The sequence below is a fragment of the Accipiter gentilis genome, chromosome 16, assembly GCF_929443795.1.
Source record: "Accipiter gentilis chromosome 16, bAccGen1.1, whole genome shotgun sequence".
Classification (NCBI taxonomy): domain Eukaryota; kingdom Metazoa; phylum Chordata; class Aves; order Accipitriformes; family Accipitridae; genus Astur; species Astur gentilis.
The window spans coordinates 30,127,849-30,143,968 of record NC_064895.1 but is presented as its reverse complement, the minus strand read 5'-3'; the positions used below and the strand labels follow the sequence as shown (position 1 = coordinate 30,143,968).

Here is a 16,120-nt window from a genome sequence, read left to right as displayed (position 1 = left end):
ACCCCCCCCCACCTTAGGCTCACAGAGGTGGTGGGCATGGGCAAGTTGGGGCTGATCTCACCTCCTGGGCGCGCCGGGCTCTGCACGCCCACATGGCAAGATGGGCAATGGGGCCTCGCTGTGGCCCCCGGCCTGGCACCCCGGTGAGCAGTCCCCTTCTGCTGGGGAGGCTGGGGGGGCACGGACTGGGTGGCATCGAGGAGGATGGCCACCCGCATCCTCCTGGGGAGGCAGCAGTGGGCAGGGACCATGGGATGGGGCGCTTTGCTGTGGTGAGGGGCTGGGGGGGTTATTTGGCTGGCAGGACACGGTGGTCCGGGGGAAAGCCATGGGACCCCTGGCTGATGAAGCCCTGTTTGCAGGGAGCCTGAGCTGCCCTGCACGCTGCCCCACATGGACACACGGGTGCAGGATGGGGCCGAGGCACTGCAGGAAGGATGCCCAACGGCTGAGGTGAGCATGGGCAGGGGTTCAGGGGCTGGAGGTGCCCCATGGATAACTGCGGCAGGGTCCTGGCAGTTGGGAGACCCCCCACGGGTGGAGGATGGGGACGTGAAGGTCAGATGTGGGGATAGGACTGAGGGTCATGTTCAGGCTGGGTAGGGGGGACTGCGGCACGGAGGAGCCAGCTTGACCCTATAGCTTCCGTGGGGCTGGAGAGACAGGCTGGGGGCAAGGGGACATCCCAGCTCACCCCTCTCTTCCTGGCGCAGGTGTCGGAGGGGGCCCGGTGGGAGCAGCGCCCAGCAGGGCAGTGGACCGTGGCGGAGGTGGGTGCCTGGCTGGCTGCGCGGAGCGGGACCCGGGAGCTGGCGGAGCTGGCGCAGGAGCACGCTGTCTCGGGCCGGGTCCTGCTGCGGCTGACGGAGGGGACCCTGCGGCGCATGGGGGTGGCCCCGCGGAGCCGGCGCCGGGAGCTGCTGCGGGAACTGCTGCGACTGCGACTGCAGCAGGAGCTCGAAGAGCTGCTGAGCATCGTTGAGGGTGAGCATCCTCCACCCCGGGGCTGTGGGTTTAGGGTGGGCACTGGCTGTGACGATGCTGGGGATTGCGCAGGCAGGTTCCCCCAGGTGGTCACCATCGCCTCTCTCCCCAGAATGAAGGTGGTGTCCCTATGGATGTCCCGGAGCCTGCGGGAGGAGAGGTGACGCCACGGGAGGACAAAGCAGCGGCTGGAACTGAACACCTGAGGCACGAGCGGTGCTGGAGGGGGCCCCGAGGTCGCTGTGTCCCCCTGAGAAGCCCAGACCTGGCCGGTGCTGGCAGGCGAGGCAGGGAGAAGTGGTCACCGGGTCCCCGGCAGCACAGGTTGAAGGTGGCTGCCCCTTGTGCCACTCCTATGGCAAGCTGGGGGGAGTCCTACCAGTCCCCCAGGACCCTGCTGCAACCACGGGGCAGCCCAGCCCCAGGAGCGACCCTCCAGCGATGGGGCACAGTGGGCTGTCCATCCGTGGGGCAGAGGGGCAAGCGTGGTGGGGGGAACAAGGTCCCGACTTGCTGCAATGGGGAAATCCATCGCCTCGGTGCCCAGGGTTGGCAGGAGGAGCAAAATAAACACCTTCCTGGCAATGACAGAGGGGTCTCCGCTCCCAGATTTCACTCGGTGCTGAAAGCCCAAGCCCACCACAGCCCGGGAGAGGGAGGCTGCAGCCTGCTCTCCCCTGGTATTTTCCCAGCCCTAAACTTTTGCAGCAGTGGGAAGGTGGCCAGCCCCCGTGCTGGTAGGGCCAGCCCCCGTGCTGGTAGAGCCACCACCAGGCAGGCTTCCCGGGTGGCTGTGAGCTGGTGGGGCGGGATCCGTCCCTGGGACCTGATTCCCGGGTGGGGGGTGGCACGAGTGGTCCTTCCCCCTGCAATACCCTCCTGTGGCACCCCGAGTCTCGTGTGGTCTGAGAGGTCAGGGGGCTCCAACTGGATCCTATGGACCCCCCAAAGAGGCAGGGGATCCAGGCGGTATGGGAGTCCCTGGGTAGGCAGCATCAGCTGGGTAGGGCAAAGGTGGGTCTGGGGGGAGCAGGTTTGGGGGGACCCTGGGTGCTGGGCTGTGGTTGGAGGGGTGATGCCCATGGGGTGCCTTTGGGATTCCCCGGAGGCAGCCTCGGATCAGCCCCCTCAGCAAATTTGCAGATGACACCAAGCTGAGTGGGGCAGTTGACACACCTGAGGGACGGGATGTCATCCAGAGGGACCTGGACCAGCTCAATATGTGGGTCTGTGTGAACCTCCTGAGGTTCAAACAAGGCCAAGAGCAAGGTCCTGCACGTGGGTCAGGGTGAGCCCCGGTATCAACACAGTCTGGGGGCTGAAGGGATCGAGATCAGCCCTGCAGAGAAGGACTTGGGGGGACTGGTGGGTGAAAAGCTGGACGTGACCCAGCAATGTGCGCTCGCAGCCCAGAAAGCCAACCGTGTCCTGGGCTGCATCCCAAGCAGCGTGGCCAGCAGGTCGAGGGAGGGGATTCTGCCCCTCTGCTCCCATCGGGTGAGACCCCACCTGGAGTCCTGCGTCCAGCTCTGGGGTCCTCAGCACAGGACAGACATGGACCTGTTGGAGCGGGTCCAGAGGAGGGCCATGAAAATTATTAGAGGGCTGGAATGCCCTTTCCTATGAGGACAGGCTGAGAGAGTTGGAGTTGTTCAGCCTGGAGAAGAGAAGGCTCCGGGGAGACATTATTGTGCCTTTCAGTACCGAAAGGGGGCTTATAAGAAAGACAAAGACTTTTTACCAAAGCCTGTAGTGACAGGACAAGGGGCAATGTTTACACTGAAAGAGGGGAGATTCAGACTAGATATAAGGAAGAGATTTTTTTTATGCTGAGGGTGGTGAGACACTGGCCCAGGTTGCCCAGAGAGGTGGTCGCTGCCCCATCCCTGGAACCATCCAAGGTCAGGTTGGACGGGGCTCTGAGCAACCTGATCTGGTTGAAGATGTCCCTTCCCTCATTGCAGGAGGGTTGGACTAGATTACTTTAAAGGTCCGTTCCCACCCAAACCATTCTGTGATTTGATGATTCATGAGTAAGAGGAGCAGGCTGGGGAGGTTTCCAGCCGAAAGCCCCAAGTGCTGCCCAGTCCCTGCCGCTTTCTCCCTGATTATAGGCAGCAGCTTTGCCAGCACCCCACCAGCTCTGGATGGGTGCACCGGGCACCCCTGTGCAGAGCCCAGGACACGATTTGGGAGCTTGATGTGGATACCCGGGGCTGCTGCTGCCTTCTGATCTGCCTGGCTCGGCTCCAGCACGGGCAGCAGCTGCCAAGTTTCACTTTCACACTCTTCTGCAGGCAGTGTCCTGATTTCCAGGAAAGCAGAAGCCCTCCTCGCTGCCTTTACGAACGGGAAGCAACAAGCCACCTTGGAGACCGGTCGGCTCTATAAAGAGAGGGGCTAGGCTGGGCTGACGCCAGCCTGGGAGCGGCCAAGACGGTAGGAACCTGCTGATGAGCTCTGGGATGCTGGGAGCTGGGGATCAGCAGAGAGCAGGGATATTTTTTGTCATCTGCTTCGTCTTTCATGTGTTTTCCTGTCCCTTGAGAGATGCCAGGAATGAATAAGGGGTTTTAGGGCAGCAGGCGAGTGGTCCCTGCTCCGAGCGTGGGATGGAGGAAGCAGCCTTTGCTCGCCAGCCTGTTTGAGGAAGATCAAGGTGTGTGTGTCTGCAAGGGTTGAACTGGGAGGGCAGGAAGGAGGCGAGGGGGTCAGAGCAGGAGTAGGTGGGGAAGGAGAAGACATGCCGGGGGGATTCAGGGCAGACTGATGTCTGGGGGGGCGCAAAGCCTGGCTTCAAGAGCTGGTAGCAAGGCTGGATGGGGAGGGAGCTACCAATGCTCCTCCCAGCCAGGGCTGATCCTGCCCACCCCAGGCGTGACACAGCCCCACGGTGAGTCAGGATGGGTGCGCTCACCTGAAGCCCAGCTGGGCTGTGGGCCAGGGGCCAGGGCGGCTGCGGAGCTGTGCATGGACCTGCACCCTGATGCCATTTGCTTCCCTGCTCTGGAGACAGGGGACAGGGCTGGGACGTGTCAGAGCAAAACCGGGGAGGTGGGAAGGCAGCTCTGTGGGCCCTCCCGTGGCCTCGGAGGCTGCAACGGCTAATTTGGGGAACATCACTGATAATAACCCTTCCCGTGGCATGCTCTCTGTCAGCATTAACGAGGGTACAGAAGCAATGGGTGCTGGGGTGCATGGGTTGCTTGGATGGTGGTGCCTGCCTCCCGTGTTGCTCGTTAGAGAGCGTGGCAGCACTGGGGTAACGAGTGTTGTTCGTGGGACATCCTGCTCTGTCCCCAAGCCTAGGGGGGAGAGTTCTCCCTTTTCGTCTCTATGGAGTGATGGCGGGATTCACCTCCTCCAGCCTCTCCTACAGTCTCTGGTCTCTCTAAGGCACAAGCACTTCCAGAGACCGGTTCCCCTGCGCAGGGCTGGGGAAAACACTCTCAAAGGGGCTGCTGCCATGAAACAGGGTGCAGGCGGTCCCATGGCAGTTCAAGCTGCCAGCCTTCCTGCTTCCCTCATTTGCTTCCAAGCAAGAAAGCAATCCTGAGTAATTCCATAAATAAGCTTAGTCATCCTCTGAGTGCACTAACGCAATTGCATGTGGTTTTTCCTTACTCTTGACAAGATATGAAGCCATGCTGGGACTTCCAAGTGTGCCTGGGTGCTAGTTCAGGGTCCGGCTGGGCTGAAGTTCATGTTCTCAGTTGCAGCCATGTGGTGCTGTTTCGGGCATCTGAGGCTGAAATAGCGTCGGTAATGGGCCAACGGGCGAGAATTTGGGAGGGGACAGAGCCGGGACAGGTGCCCAAGTGGACCGCACCGTATGGCGTCACGGTCAGCAATCAAAGCTGGAGAGAAGGATGAGGAAGGGGAGATGTTGGTGGCTGCGGCCATCACGTGCGCTGAGGGTCTGCTTCCCAGGGAGCAGCTGGACATCTGCCCGCTGATGGGAAGTAGTGAATAAACACTCGGCTTTGCTTTGTGAGCACGTGCAGCTTTCCTTCACTTGATAAACTCTCCTTATCTTGACCCAGGAGTGTTTCTTGCTCTTGCTTTTCTACTTCTCTCCCCAGTCCTGCTGGTGGGAATGCATGAGCTGCTGGTGGGTGCTTAGTTGCTGGTGGGGTCAAGCCCCCTCAAGTTTCTCCCGCTCTCTTCGGGGGCTTGAGCTTCACCCACAGCAGCAGATGCATGATTTGGGCAGTGGTGGGACATGGCACGTGCTGCCACGTTGTCAGTGCTGCTCCCCCAGGCTCTGCCACGTCCAGACTTTGTCTTGAGGCTGGCTGAGCCTGACCAGAGAGCACGGATGTTAACTGGACAGCCCGTGTATCTGGAGCTGGGACTTTTCCACAGGTGTCCAGGCTTTGCTCTTACAGACCAGCCTACTCTCCATCCTTCGGCCTGCTCTCCGTCCTTCCACATCTTCTCCCCTCGAGAAAGCAGGCGTGAGCCCCGAACCCTCCCTTGCTGGTGGCTGCATGGTGCTGGCAGGAGGGCCAGTATTTGAGAGGTCAGCTGGTAGTTGTGTTACCGAAATCCAGAATAAAACTCCTTAACGCCAACGTGAAGTTACGAAGCAGGCACTTAGTTTATTGCAGCGCTGGAGACAAGGGGGATCGCTCCTCCAAAAGCGTGTCCCACTTAGTATCAAAATCCACCCGTTTTTATAGACTTTTTCTGTCAGGTCATTGTTACATAAGCTCTTTACATAAAAATGCATACTATGCTTGCTCTTAAATTTAACCTTTATAATGATCGGTCCTTTGATTATATAACTTTATCAATATTCTTATTTAAAAACAATCATTGGTCAATTTCACTTAGCTCTACTGCTTGGAGTCTTCGATACTCAGATCGAGATGGGAAGGGTAAGGGGTTTCCAAGAAGCATAACTGGTGTCCATGACAGTTTCCTTAGTTTCTTGAAACAAAACATAGAAAACCCAGTAACTTGCTGGTGAGGTTTCTATGGTTAGCTACTTCAAACTTCAACAATATTAAGGTTCCTATAGTCACACATAACAGTTCCTAAAGTTTCTATGGCTACATTTCAAACTTAACAATCCTATACGTTATGCTTCACAATTTTACTTCTTAATCAAACCTAACTCTTCTATGTGATTAAATTCTGATTTCTTTATCAGAATATTTGCAGCGGTTGGGTACTGGGGGAGGATACCAATGCTGGGGGGATCTTTTTTTAAAAAAAAAAGGCATAAAGGCACGTGGACAGTGAGAGCATCAGCTCCATTAAGGTTAGCAGCCAAGGACCTTTCCAGTGCATATGGGATACTAAGTGAGGGGGGAAATGATAAACAAAACCACACAGGGACGCAGACTGGATAGACAGGGGGTCCCGGAGACAATGCCGACGACCCAAAGTCTCCAGTCACTAACAATGGGCCAACAGGATGCTCCAGGCACAGCTCTGGATGGGAACAACTCGGATTTTTCCCAGCCACTGGGGTGGGAATGATGCATGTCCCGAGAACCGGCTCCTGGGGGGAACGGGCATGAGTGAGGCGAATGAGGGGCTCCACGCCGGCAGCTGGAGCGGGACCACGGGTCACAGCCTGTGTGCCTGGTGCTGGGTATCCGGGGTGAGTGTGTCCTGTGAGCGTGGGGTGTGAGATGAGTGTGTGATGCGTACCTCTGTTTGCTGGTGAGCACCAAGCTGGACCAGCCAGCGAGCAGGAGACCCGTGGGGCTGGTAAGAGGGTGCAGGATGCAGGCAGGGGTGTTGGATGGACAGAGGGGCTCTGCTGGTGCTCGAGGGATCCAGGAATGCCCACAGCTGCCTGTACTTATGTGTTTATAAGTCCTGTTGGGTATTCATGGGCACTGTTGAAAGCAGCACCTTGTCCACGGCAGGTTGCGTGGCCAAGACAAAGAGCGTATGTGCGTGTGTGTCTGTGAGTGTTGTCTCCGGGATAGACACTCAGCTTCAGGGTTGAACCTGCAAATGGTAAAGCAGCAGGCGCATCCATCGTCCTGGGACAGAGACCCCCGGGTCTTGGGGCATTCCAGGCTGGGCTCTAGCAGCCGGGTAGGAGGAATCCCCAGGGCTGGAGAGCCCTCTTGTAAGAGGCCCTGGCCTCTTACAACATACCTTAAAGAAAGTCTGTTTTCTTCCACAGCCATGGGTTCACAGGAGGACATACTAGAGGATGATGAAAAGGCACATCTTGCTAAAAGACTACTGGCAGAAACATGCGAGAAAGAAGGACTAGATGATGGATACTGGCTCCCCAAACTGTCGCAGATACTGGGAGTCAAGTCCAGAGAAGCCCTGAAACATCTGCAGTATGAGGACTACCTTAAGCTGGAGTGCGAAGTACGGTACCCCTGGGAAACAAAGGCACTCCGAAAACTCCTGGAACTAACAGACAGCAAAGCAACTTTTGAGGAGCTGCAGAAGGAGCGCTTGGAGCTAACAAAGCAGAGACAAGAAGCTGCCAAGCTCGCCCTGAAGGAGCTGAAAGAAATGCACAACAGCCGCAGCCACAGCAAGGACGTTATAAGACAGAAAGAGGAGGCTCTGTGGCAAGCCATGGAGATTCCCAAAGAGTACTGGGCACCACCGGAGAAGTCACTGGTGGATGTGCTGGAGAGCATCCGGAAGCAGCTGGAGCAGCAGGAGCTGTCAGCGGGCCAGGGTGAGAACGTCTCTGACATGGAGGTCCTGAGGCGGGCGTCGGGGGGACTGGCCCTGCAGGGCATTTACAGAACGAACAGCCTTGTGGATGTGCTGGCAAGGCGAGACCAGCTCATTGGGGTTCCCGACGGATTCAAGCTCGCCAGTCCGGAGCAAGGGTCGCTGCTTGAGAGGAAGGAGTTCTCCTCCTCTGCAGCAGAAGCCACTTTCACCAAGTCCATGGAGCAGCTGGGGTTCAGCATCAGTGTTGCTGCCAAAGCTGGGTTCTGGGGGTTTAATGTGGAAGCTGGTGTAGATTACGGCAGGTCCTTGCAGTCAGAGGACACCCACCAGTCCCACTCTGAGCAGACCTACATATGCACCACCAAGTACCAGTACATCCCACTGGCCTCCTGCTACTTCCAAAAGCACCAGCTTCGCCTCTCGGATGCGGCCCTGCAGGAGCTGCAAGACATCGAGCATCTTTTGAGCATCACTCAGGAAGCAGACAGGCCCCACATGCTGAAGAGCAGGTGTGCGAGCTTCTTCAGCAGGTTTGGGTCCCACATAAACCAGGGTCCCCTCCACTTTGGGGGGATATTCTGGTGGAAGGCATCCGTGGAAGGATTCAGAGCTGAGCAGCGGGAAGAGGTGAAGCGACAAGCATCTGAAGCACTGAACTGCTACGTCGGGGCCAGCTACAGCGGCTTCAGTGTCAGCGTGGGAGCAGATGTGGGTGCTTCAAAATCCAGCTCACAGGCTTCTTTTCAGGGAAGAGACAGCAGGAGTGCCCACACAGCGGTTCAGCTCTACGTGGCCACCACAGGGGGCCCATCAGAGACAGATTCTCTTCCTCAGTGGAAATCGGGGCTTGTAACTAATAACACAACGTGGCATGTTATCGACCGAGGCTTTCAGCTGATCCCAGTGTGGGATATAATCCTGTTCAATCACAAAAGTGATTTCAAGTCCATCTATGAAATGAGCAGCAGCCTCAGGGCTGCGTACGAGGTGCTAACGAATCACAGTGTCGGCACCATGTTTGGAGAGGAACTGGTCAGTGCAGTGGAAGAGGCCAGAGCTTTCGTGGAGTGCGTGAGGGCCTGGGAGGTGACAGGGGATGAAAGGCAACTGCTCACGCTGATAGATTTCAAACAGAATCTGAATGAAAAAACCAGAAACCATAGTGTCTGGATCAACATATGCCTGTCGGACAAAGCAGTGCAGGAGTTCCTGGTGAATACTGTTCTGTTTTGCGAGAAGTCACCTCCAGAAAACACCATCTACATCAAGTCTCTGTTGAGGTGCCTCTTGGATCCTCACGTCTATTCTGTCAAGGACTTCCCCAGGTCTTCCTTCATTATGCAATGGATCTTCCATACTGAGCACATGCTTCCTGAAACTCCCAATGTTTCTGAGCTTGAAGATCTCACCGAGACACTGCTGCAAATGAAGGAGTACATCCAGGACACCACCTATGCACCCGAAACCTCTGCATCTGCCATTCACGAAGCAAAGATAAAAGCCACCTTGACTGTAAGTCTAGCTGTTTATTCCTTACTCCAGTTTCTCCAGGAAAGGGCACAGAAAGACATAGAACTGTTGGTGCTCTTAATTACGACCAGCATGGGATACCAGGTGGAAAGGAGCACTTTTCAGTACCTCCTTGGATGTCCAGAAATTAACTTCATGATAAATGAAATCCAAATGGGACATAAGGAGTATCTGAGTCTGAAGGAGCAAGATGTTTACAGAGCCCAGGCATTCCTGCTGATGATGGGTCTAACTGTGACATCTGAATATAAAGTGGTGTCCCCTGAGCAGAAGAATGAGCGTTTAGTTTTCATGGAAGATCAGATGAAAAACTTATGGTCCGCAGAAATAAAAACTCTCCTTGAAAAGCATAGTGCAATCAAAGACTGGGAGAAGCTGGAAAGTGACTTGCATTCCTTCATCAGTGGGCGCTTGGATGATACATGTGATGATCTGAAGAAACACAGTATCATCAAAGACATGGAAGACACTTTCCAAAGAACAGAGCCTTCCAGTCAGTCCAATTCCAAATCAGACAGCAGCGAATCCAAAGCAAATCAAGCCATTGCAAACCAAGAGTTCCTCCACTTACTTAAGCGCCTGGGACTTGAAAGTCACTATCCAAGAAAAATGGGGACTGAAGATTTCCACATCATATACAAGACATCTTTACATGACAGCCAGCCCAGCAAGGACAATGAACTACCATTTTACTTCTTGCAAAAGCTGTTAACTGTGGATTATCGGGTGAGGTACCTGACTTGCAAGGACGACAGCAACCCAGGACTCGCAGCTGTGCCAAAACCCACAGAGCAAGAGCATGAACCCTCGCAGTCCTTTGATGACTTTTTCACTGATTTGGAGGAAGAAGCCCCTGACTCTGAAATCAGGGACAGTAGTGTGCACCCCATGGACCTCCAGATGGCAATTTTTCATTGCGCTGATGATTTCATGAGACAGTACATTTCAACGAAGCTTGCTTTCTGCCAATTTGCGCTACCTCTCCTGGTACCAAACCCATGCACTTCACAGATAGAGTTCCCCCTCTGGTCCCTCAGCCAAATAAAAAAGAGCTGGAAAAGGTCTGAGAAGTCGGGAAAGCAGACCAGAATTAACAGTTACAAAAACCAACTCATTTACCAGGCAAAGACACCCATCGTGTCCTTCCTACGGATCGGCAGTTCTCCCTCCTCTTCCAAGTCTCAGATCCTGAATGCTCTACTGAGCAAACAAAACCATGATACTTTTTTCCATCGACATTGCAAAGGCAGCACCAAGGACTGTTTGCTGATGAAAGGTGTTGTGGAGATCTCCTGGTACTGTCCCCGGGGCAGTGACGATGACAGCTTTGACTGCTGTGTTGCTTTCTGTAACCTGCACGGAGATGCAAGGGATCACGAAGAACAGCTGCAGTTTTTACAGGAGATCTCTGCTGTGAACGTGGCTCTCATATCCAACTCTGATCAGAATGACGAGAAAGGGAAGAAAATTTTACGTGACCTGTGGCAGTCGCAAAGTCCTTTGGTTTGTCTTTTCACTGAAAAAGAGAATGTTGCACCTGGCCAATCTAGGCAAAACATAAGAATAGGCATCAAGAACAAAAATGAAGCAAAATTAATGGGCGAGCTGACAAAAACAATCAGGGATCTCCTGGAAGGGTCTAACACGCTTTTCAGCCTTGACTCCTGCCTGGACAAAGCTCGCAAGCACGGGTTCTTAGTCGACGAAGATACAGATGCGTGTGTGACAGCCAAAGAAAAGGCAAAGGCGCTGGTGAAGCTTCTGAAGAAAGAGAAGTTGTCTGAGATCAAATCCCAGCTACTGCCTCTTCAAGGAAAACTGTGGTACACGTGGTGCAAAAAGGACAAAGAACTCACTCGCTTGCAGGAAAAGGGGAACAAGAGCATAGAGCATCATCGGAGCCAAATTGAGTCAGAGAAGTCAGCAATAAGAAGAAAGCAACTAGAGAAGGCATTCCCCCTCAATCAGCTGATGAAATCAGTCCTCGGCTTTCTCCAGTCACAGCCAGCAGATACCAAGAAATACTTCCTGCAGTGGATGAAGGTGTTTATGGATGACCTGTCCTCTGGTGGCCTTGACGAACTGAAGAGAGAGTATCACCAGTTATGGTCTCAAATCCTGGCAATAAAGAAAACCAATGAAAAAAACAATGTGAAGCCTCTGTTGCTGAGTCAGTTAGATGCCCTCTCCAGTGAAATCAACGATTCATCCATTGGCCTTGAGCATATTTTGAGAGAGATAGGGCAGATTTATGAAGCTCTGGAATCAATGAACTCAAAGGATAACTGTTGTGTCAAACTACCTGAAATTGCAGCTGATCTGATGGTTTCAGGGCATCCTGTCGAGCTGATGGATGGTGATGCTTCTTACGTACCATTACAATGGATCGGAGCAATCTTTGACAGATTAATTGAGAAGCTAGGGGACAAACGAGTATTTGTTCTCTCAGTGCTTGGCATCCAGAGCACAGGGAAGTCAACCCTGTTGAATGCCATGTTTGGTCTTCAGTTTAGCGTCAGTGCAGGGAGGTGCACCCGGGGAGCATTTATGCAGCTAATTAAAGTGGACGAGAAGCTGCAACAAGATCTGGACTTCGATTACATGCTAATTGTTGACACAGAGGGACTTCGTGCCATAGAGATGGCCAATAAACAGTCCCGTAATCATGACAACGAGCTGGCCACCTTTGTCATTGGCATCGGCAACATGACTTTGATCAATATCTTTGGAGAAAATCCTTCAGAAATGCAAGATGTCCTTCAGATTGCTGTCCAGGCTTTCCTGAGGATGAAGCAAGTAAATCTTTCCCCAAGCTGCCTGTTTGTACACCAAAATGTGGGAGAAATAACTGCCAAGGAACAGAACATGGAAGGACAAAGACGTCTGCAGGAAAAGTTGGATGAAATGACTGTGACAGCTGCCCAGCAGGAATTCTGTGACGTCTCCTGCTTCAGCGACGTCATCCGCTTTGATGTGAACACCCACATCCATTACTTCGCTCACCTGTGGGAAGGAAACCCCCCAATGGCACCACCCAACCCCACCTACAGCCAGAATGTCCAGGAATTAAAGAGCAAAATTCTCCAAGCTGCCACAAAGGAGTTGCAGGGCAGCATTTTGAGGCTCTCGAGCTTGAAAGTTCGTATTAGTGACCTCTGGAACGCTTTGCTGAATGAAAACTTCATTTTCAGCTTCAAGAATTCAGTGGAGATTGCTGTGTACAAGAAACTGGAAACCGCATTTAGTCAGTGGACCTGGCAGCTGAGGAGTCACATCTTAGACTTGCAAATGAAACTGGACAATAAAATTCGGAATGGGGACTTGCAAAAGGTCACCACAGAACATCTTGAAAAACTAGTGCAAGGGACAAGCGATGTGATCATGAAAGACATGGAAAAGTATTTCAGTGAAGACAGAGACTCTGAGACACTGGTCCAGTGGAAAGGCAGCACGGAACTGAAGCTGAAAGAACTAAAAGAGTCTCTTCTTCTTGAAACGAAAAAGAAATGTGAGAATCTTATTGAACTAAAGAAGAACCAGTGTAAACTGGATGAAAGGAAGTCAGAATATGAAAATGAGCTCCTGAAAAGGAGTAGGCAGTTGGCTCTGTCTCTAAAAGGCCAAAGACTAAGTGAAAGACAACTAAGAGACAACTTTATTTCTCTCTGGGCAATCTGGATTACTGAAGTCTCCTCTGCTGCTCCGCCTGTGGAACAGGTTGATATCGATGTGGAAATAGAAAATGTCCTTCTAGATCACTTTAAGGAGCCTAAGTTACATGCACGAATCAGGACGTTTCCCAAACACAGGGTATTTTCTGTTGACTTGGAGAAACATGTCGCTAAGAAAAAACGTTGGGCCATCTTGAATATGAATTTTGAGGATGCTGATGTGAGCAACATACACCGCATTACAGATAACATCATAGCGTGTGTGAAGGTAAACATTGATAAGAAGGAAAAGGAGAAAAGGGATTATAGTCGAAGTTTTATTCATGAAATACTAAATGAAGTACAGAAAGGTATGAACTCTGTCCCTAGCAATGCAAAATATAGTTTTAATAAAGATTACAGAATAGATTTATCACTGTATCTGTGCAGAATGGCAGCGGAAAGGTTTAAAGCCATGCATGTAGCATTCAAAAAAGCAAATGATCCAGCCATCTACCTGGAGAGCAAGAGAGAAGATTTCTTTAAAAGTTTCCAGATTTCCTGCCGAGGAGCCACTTCTATCACAATATTTGCTGTTTACCTGTGTGACAAGATTGCCCCAGCTCTTCACCGGGCGGTCTATGAGAGGACAGCTCTTGCCATAGCTCGAGACATGAAGGGTAAAATCCCAGATTTCAATGGCAATAGATCCTCTCTGGAAGTTTGCATACTGAGATGCCTGGCAGAAGAAGAAGATTTTGAGAATTTCAAGGAGTACCTTAATCACCCAGAAGACTCTTTACTGAGTTACATTGAGACATGTGTTGAGATGTACTGTTTAGATGAGAACAGGAGGCTGGAGAAGTTTTTAGATGACTCCCTTACTCACCTCTATGAAAGCATCCAGTCAGCTGTTTTTAAATCAACCAACATTGTCAAAGACAGAAAAGACAGAGAAGACAAAATCTCTCTTTGGCTGGATGAATTTTGCAGTGCACTTGGAGAGGTGCTAAGCTTGCCCAGAAGGGACCTGAAAGGCATTGAGCATCAGGAGATAACAGACACAGAGTTCCTGAATAATGCCGTGACAGAAGCACTGGCTTCCCTGAAGGATCGTCTCAAGAAAGAGCTTGCTAGTGCTGACATGAACTCATTTGAAACACAGCCTCACACAATCCTGGCTGAACAGTTTGCAGGGTGCTGGGAGCGGTGTCCCTTTTGTGGGGCTGTTTGCACAAGCACCATACCGAATCACAGTGGAGACCATCAGCTTGTCTTCCATCGTCCAGAATTTTTGAGAAGATGCAAGTGGCATAAAACAGACAATCTGGTCATTGATATTTGTTCTAGTAGCGTTGCCAGTGACTGTTTATTCAGGATTGGTGAAGATACATGGATCCCCTACAAGAGATACCGGGATGCAGGACCTCCTTATTCCACTTGGAACATTCCTTCTGATCCATCCATGCAAGCGTACTGGAAATGGTTTGTGTGCCATTTCAGGACAGAGCTAGAAGAATATTACAATGGGAAATTTCATGGCAAAGGAGAAATCCCTGCTTCATGGCAGCAAATTACAAAGCAACAAGCGCTTGATGAACTGGAGCAGCTTTAGGTCAAGTTGATCTGAAGGAAGAACTGCAACTGCTTTGCATTTTGGAAGAACATAGTACAAGTCTATCCACAAAATGTTGTTATAATGACTATGACCTCAAGCCACATGAAGAAGACAATATCTAATTGCTCACAAAATTGGGTGAAATAAGGCATGCTACTTCTGCCATCACTCAGAAATTTCCTTGCTTCATGATAAAGTCAGCATGCTCTTTCCTTCTTGCCATAAACATTTAACTCTGCTTTGTCTTAGAGCAAAAAACCAAAACACTCCTGCAGCGAGCAGTCATATGGCCAAGATTAAGACCAAGTGCCAGATGGAGAGCAAAGACAGCATTAGAAAGTACCAATTTTATCAGCTGCTATGAGAAAATAAGTGACACTGGTAAAACCCCAGTTTTCCTGCAGCAAGTACTTGTCACGCTTAAAGAAAGGGCTGCAGGATCTGAGAGCAGCTCACCATTGACTGCAAGCTGTGCTGTTTAGCTTTTCAGTATTATCATTCCCTTATTGATCCCTTATTGATAAACTGAGCTAGTACTGAGACCAGCAGCTGTTCTGTCTCCGATGTCATTAAAGCAGTTAACACAACAGCCTATGTGGATTTAGGTACTGGCTTAACTCAATGTTCACTAGCTATACTTCATATGTTAAGGCGAGCTGTTCCTACTCGGGTGCCTGGGCCTGGGGAACTTTCCTCCAGCTCTCAGCCACAATAGCAACTGCTCTTGCCGTTTGCTTAGCTGTTGAGCAAAAGCCTCTATATGACCAATGTGGAGAATTACGCATCTTTGCAGCTTCCTCGGCAGCCATCGGCAGTGCGTGACGTTGGTGTTTGTGCTGTCAAGACAGGCTAGTGGCAACGGAGCCGTGGTCTGGAGAACGTGTAACCAGCTGGGACTGCACCAGTGAGTGGCTGGTGGTTTTTGCTGTGCAGTTCCTGCAACGCCGCTGGAAACCCAAGGACCAAGCCCTCCTGGAGAGTTGGCCAAAGTGGTGATTCACTATAATCCCTTGTAGTCTTTGCTAATAAACTAGTCAAATTGGACTGGACCAGTCTCTGTATCCTTTAATTCCAGGTGAGCCACAGTTGTGTGTGAATTCAGCGTTTGTGCTGTGAAGACAGACAGGCAGCAACTGGGCGATGGTGCGTGGAAGGATAGTGTCTGCCCGTTTCAGAGTGTCTGGTCAAGAACCTTCTTTGATGTCTCAAGGGATAATAAGGAGGGGAGGAAGCTGTAAATGAGAACATCCAGTTAAACAAATCTGACCAACAAGTGATAAGGGAGGCAGTGGTGGGAACCAAGCCTGGTCAGTCACACTGATGAGTGAGAGGGTGAGAAGGTTTGTTCCAGTGAGGTTATCTGATCGGGGAGCTGGTCAGCTGGGAAACGAAGGGAAAAAAAGGGGAACCAAACCCAAGACGCAGACCTGACAAAACAGACATGGAGACAAGGACAGGAAGCAAACCTCACCATCACTGTGTGAGCGTGTGCTGCAAGGACTAAGCACCAGTGAGAGATGTGTGTGTATGAGTGGATTTGGGGCCAGCTACTGGAGTCAGACTGGGAGTGTAGGTGCCTCTGGCCCATGGTGTCAGCTACTGGAGTGAGTGGGGGGGTCTCAGTGCCAGCTACTGGAGCAAGTGGGGGTCTTTACCCTACAGCCACGGG

The 16,120-nt window shown here is 51.9% G+C and overlaps 2 protein-coding genes across 3 annotated transcripts; both read left to right on the top strand.

The window, feature by feature from the left end:
* Nucleotides 1–204: 204 nt before the first annotated feature.
* On the top strand, nt 205–1,333 carry LOC126046709 (sterile alpha motif domain-containing protein 12-like). The gene is made up of 4 exons (XM_049819447.1): nt 205–272; nt 363–453; nt 714–984; nt 1,097–1,333. Exons 1-4 carry the CDS (start codon nt 205–207, stop codon nt 1,099–1,101), a joined length of 435 nt encoding a protein of 144 aa, XP_049675404.1. The 3' UTR covers nt 1,102–1,333.
* A 1,993-nt stretch (nt 1,334–3,326) lies between these two features.
* LOC126046570 (interferon-induced very large GTPase 1-like) lies at nt 3,327–15,495 on the top strand. Of its 2 annotated transcripts, none has more exons than XM_049819135.1 (2): nt 3,327–3,423; nt 7,133–15,495. In XM_049819135.1, the coding sequence occupies exon 2, from the start codon at nt 7,135–7,137 to the stop codon at nt 14,446–14,448; it is 7,314 nt and encodes a 2,437-aa protein (XP_049675092.1). In that variant the 5' UTR covers nt 3,327–3,423; nt 7,133–7,134; the 3' UTR covers nt 14,449–15,495. The 2 variants fall into 2 exon arrangements, with proteins under 2 accessions (XP_049675092.1, XP_049675093.1); XM_049819136.1 differs by lacking the exon at nt 3,327–3,423 and adding an exon at nt 3,539–3,643.
* Nucleotides 15,496–16,120: the final 625 nt, after the last annotated feature.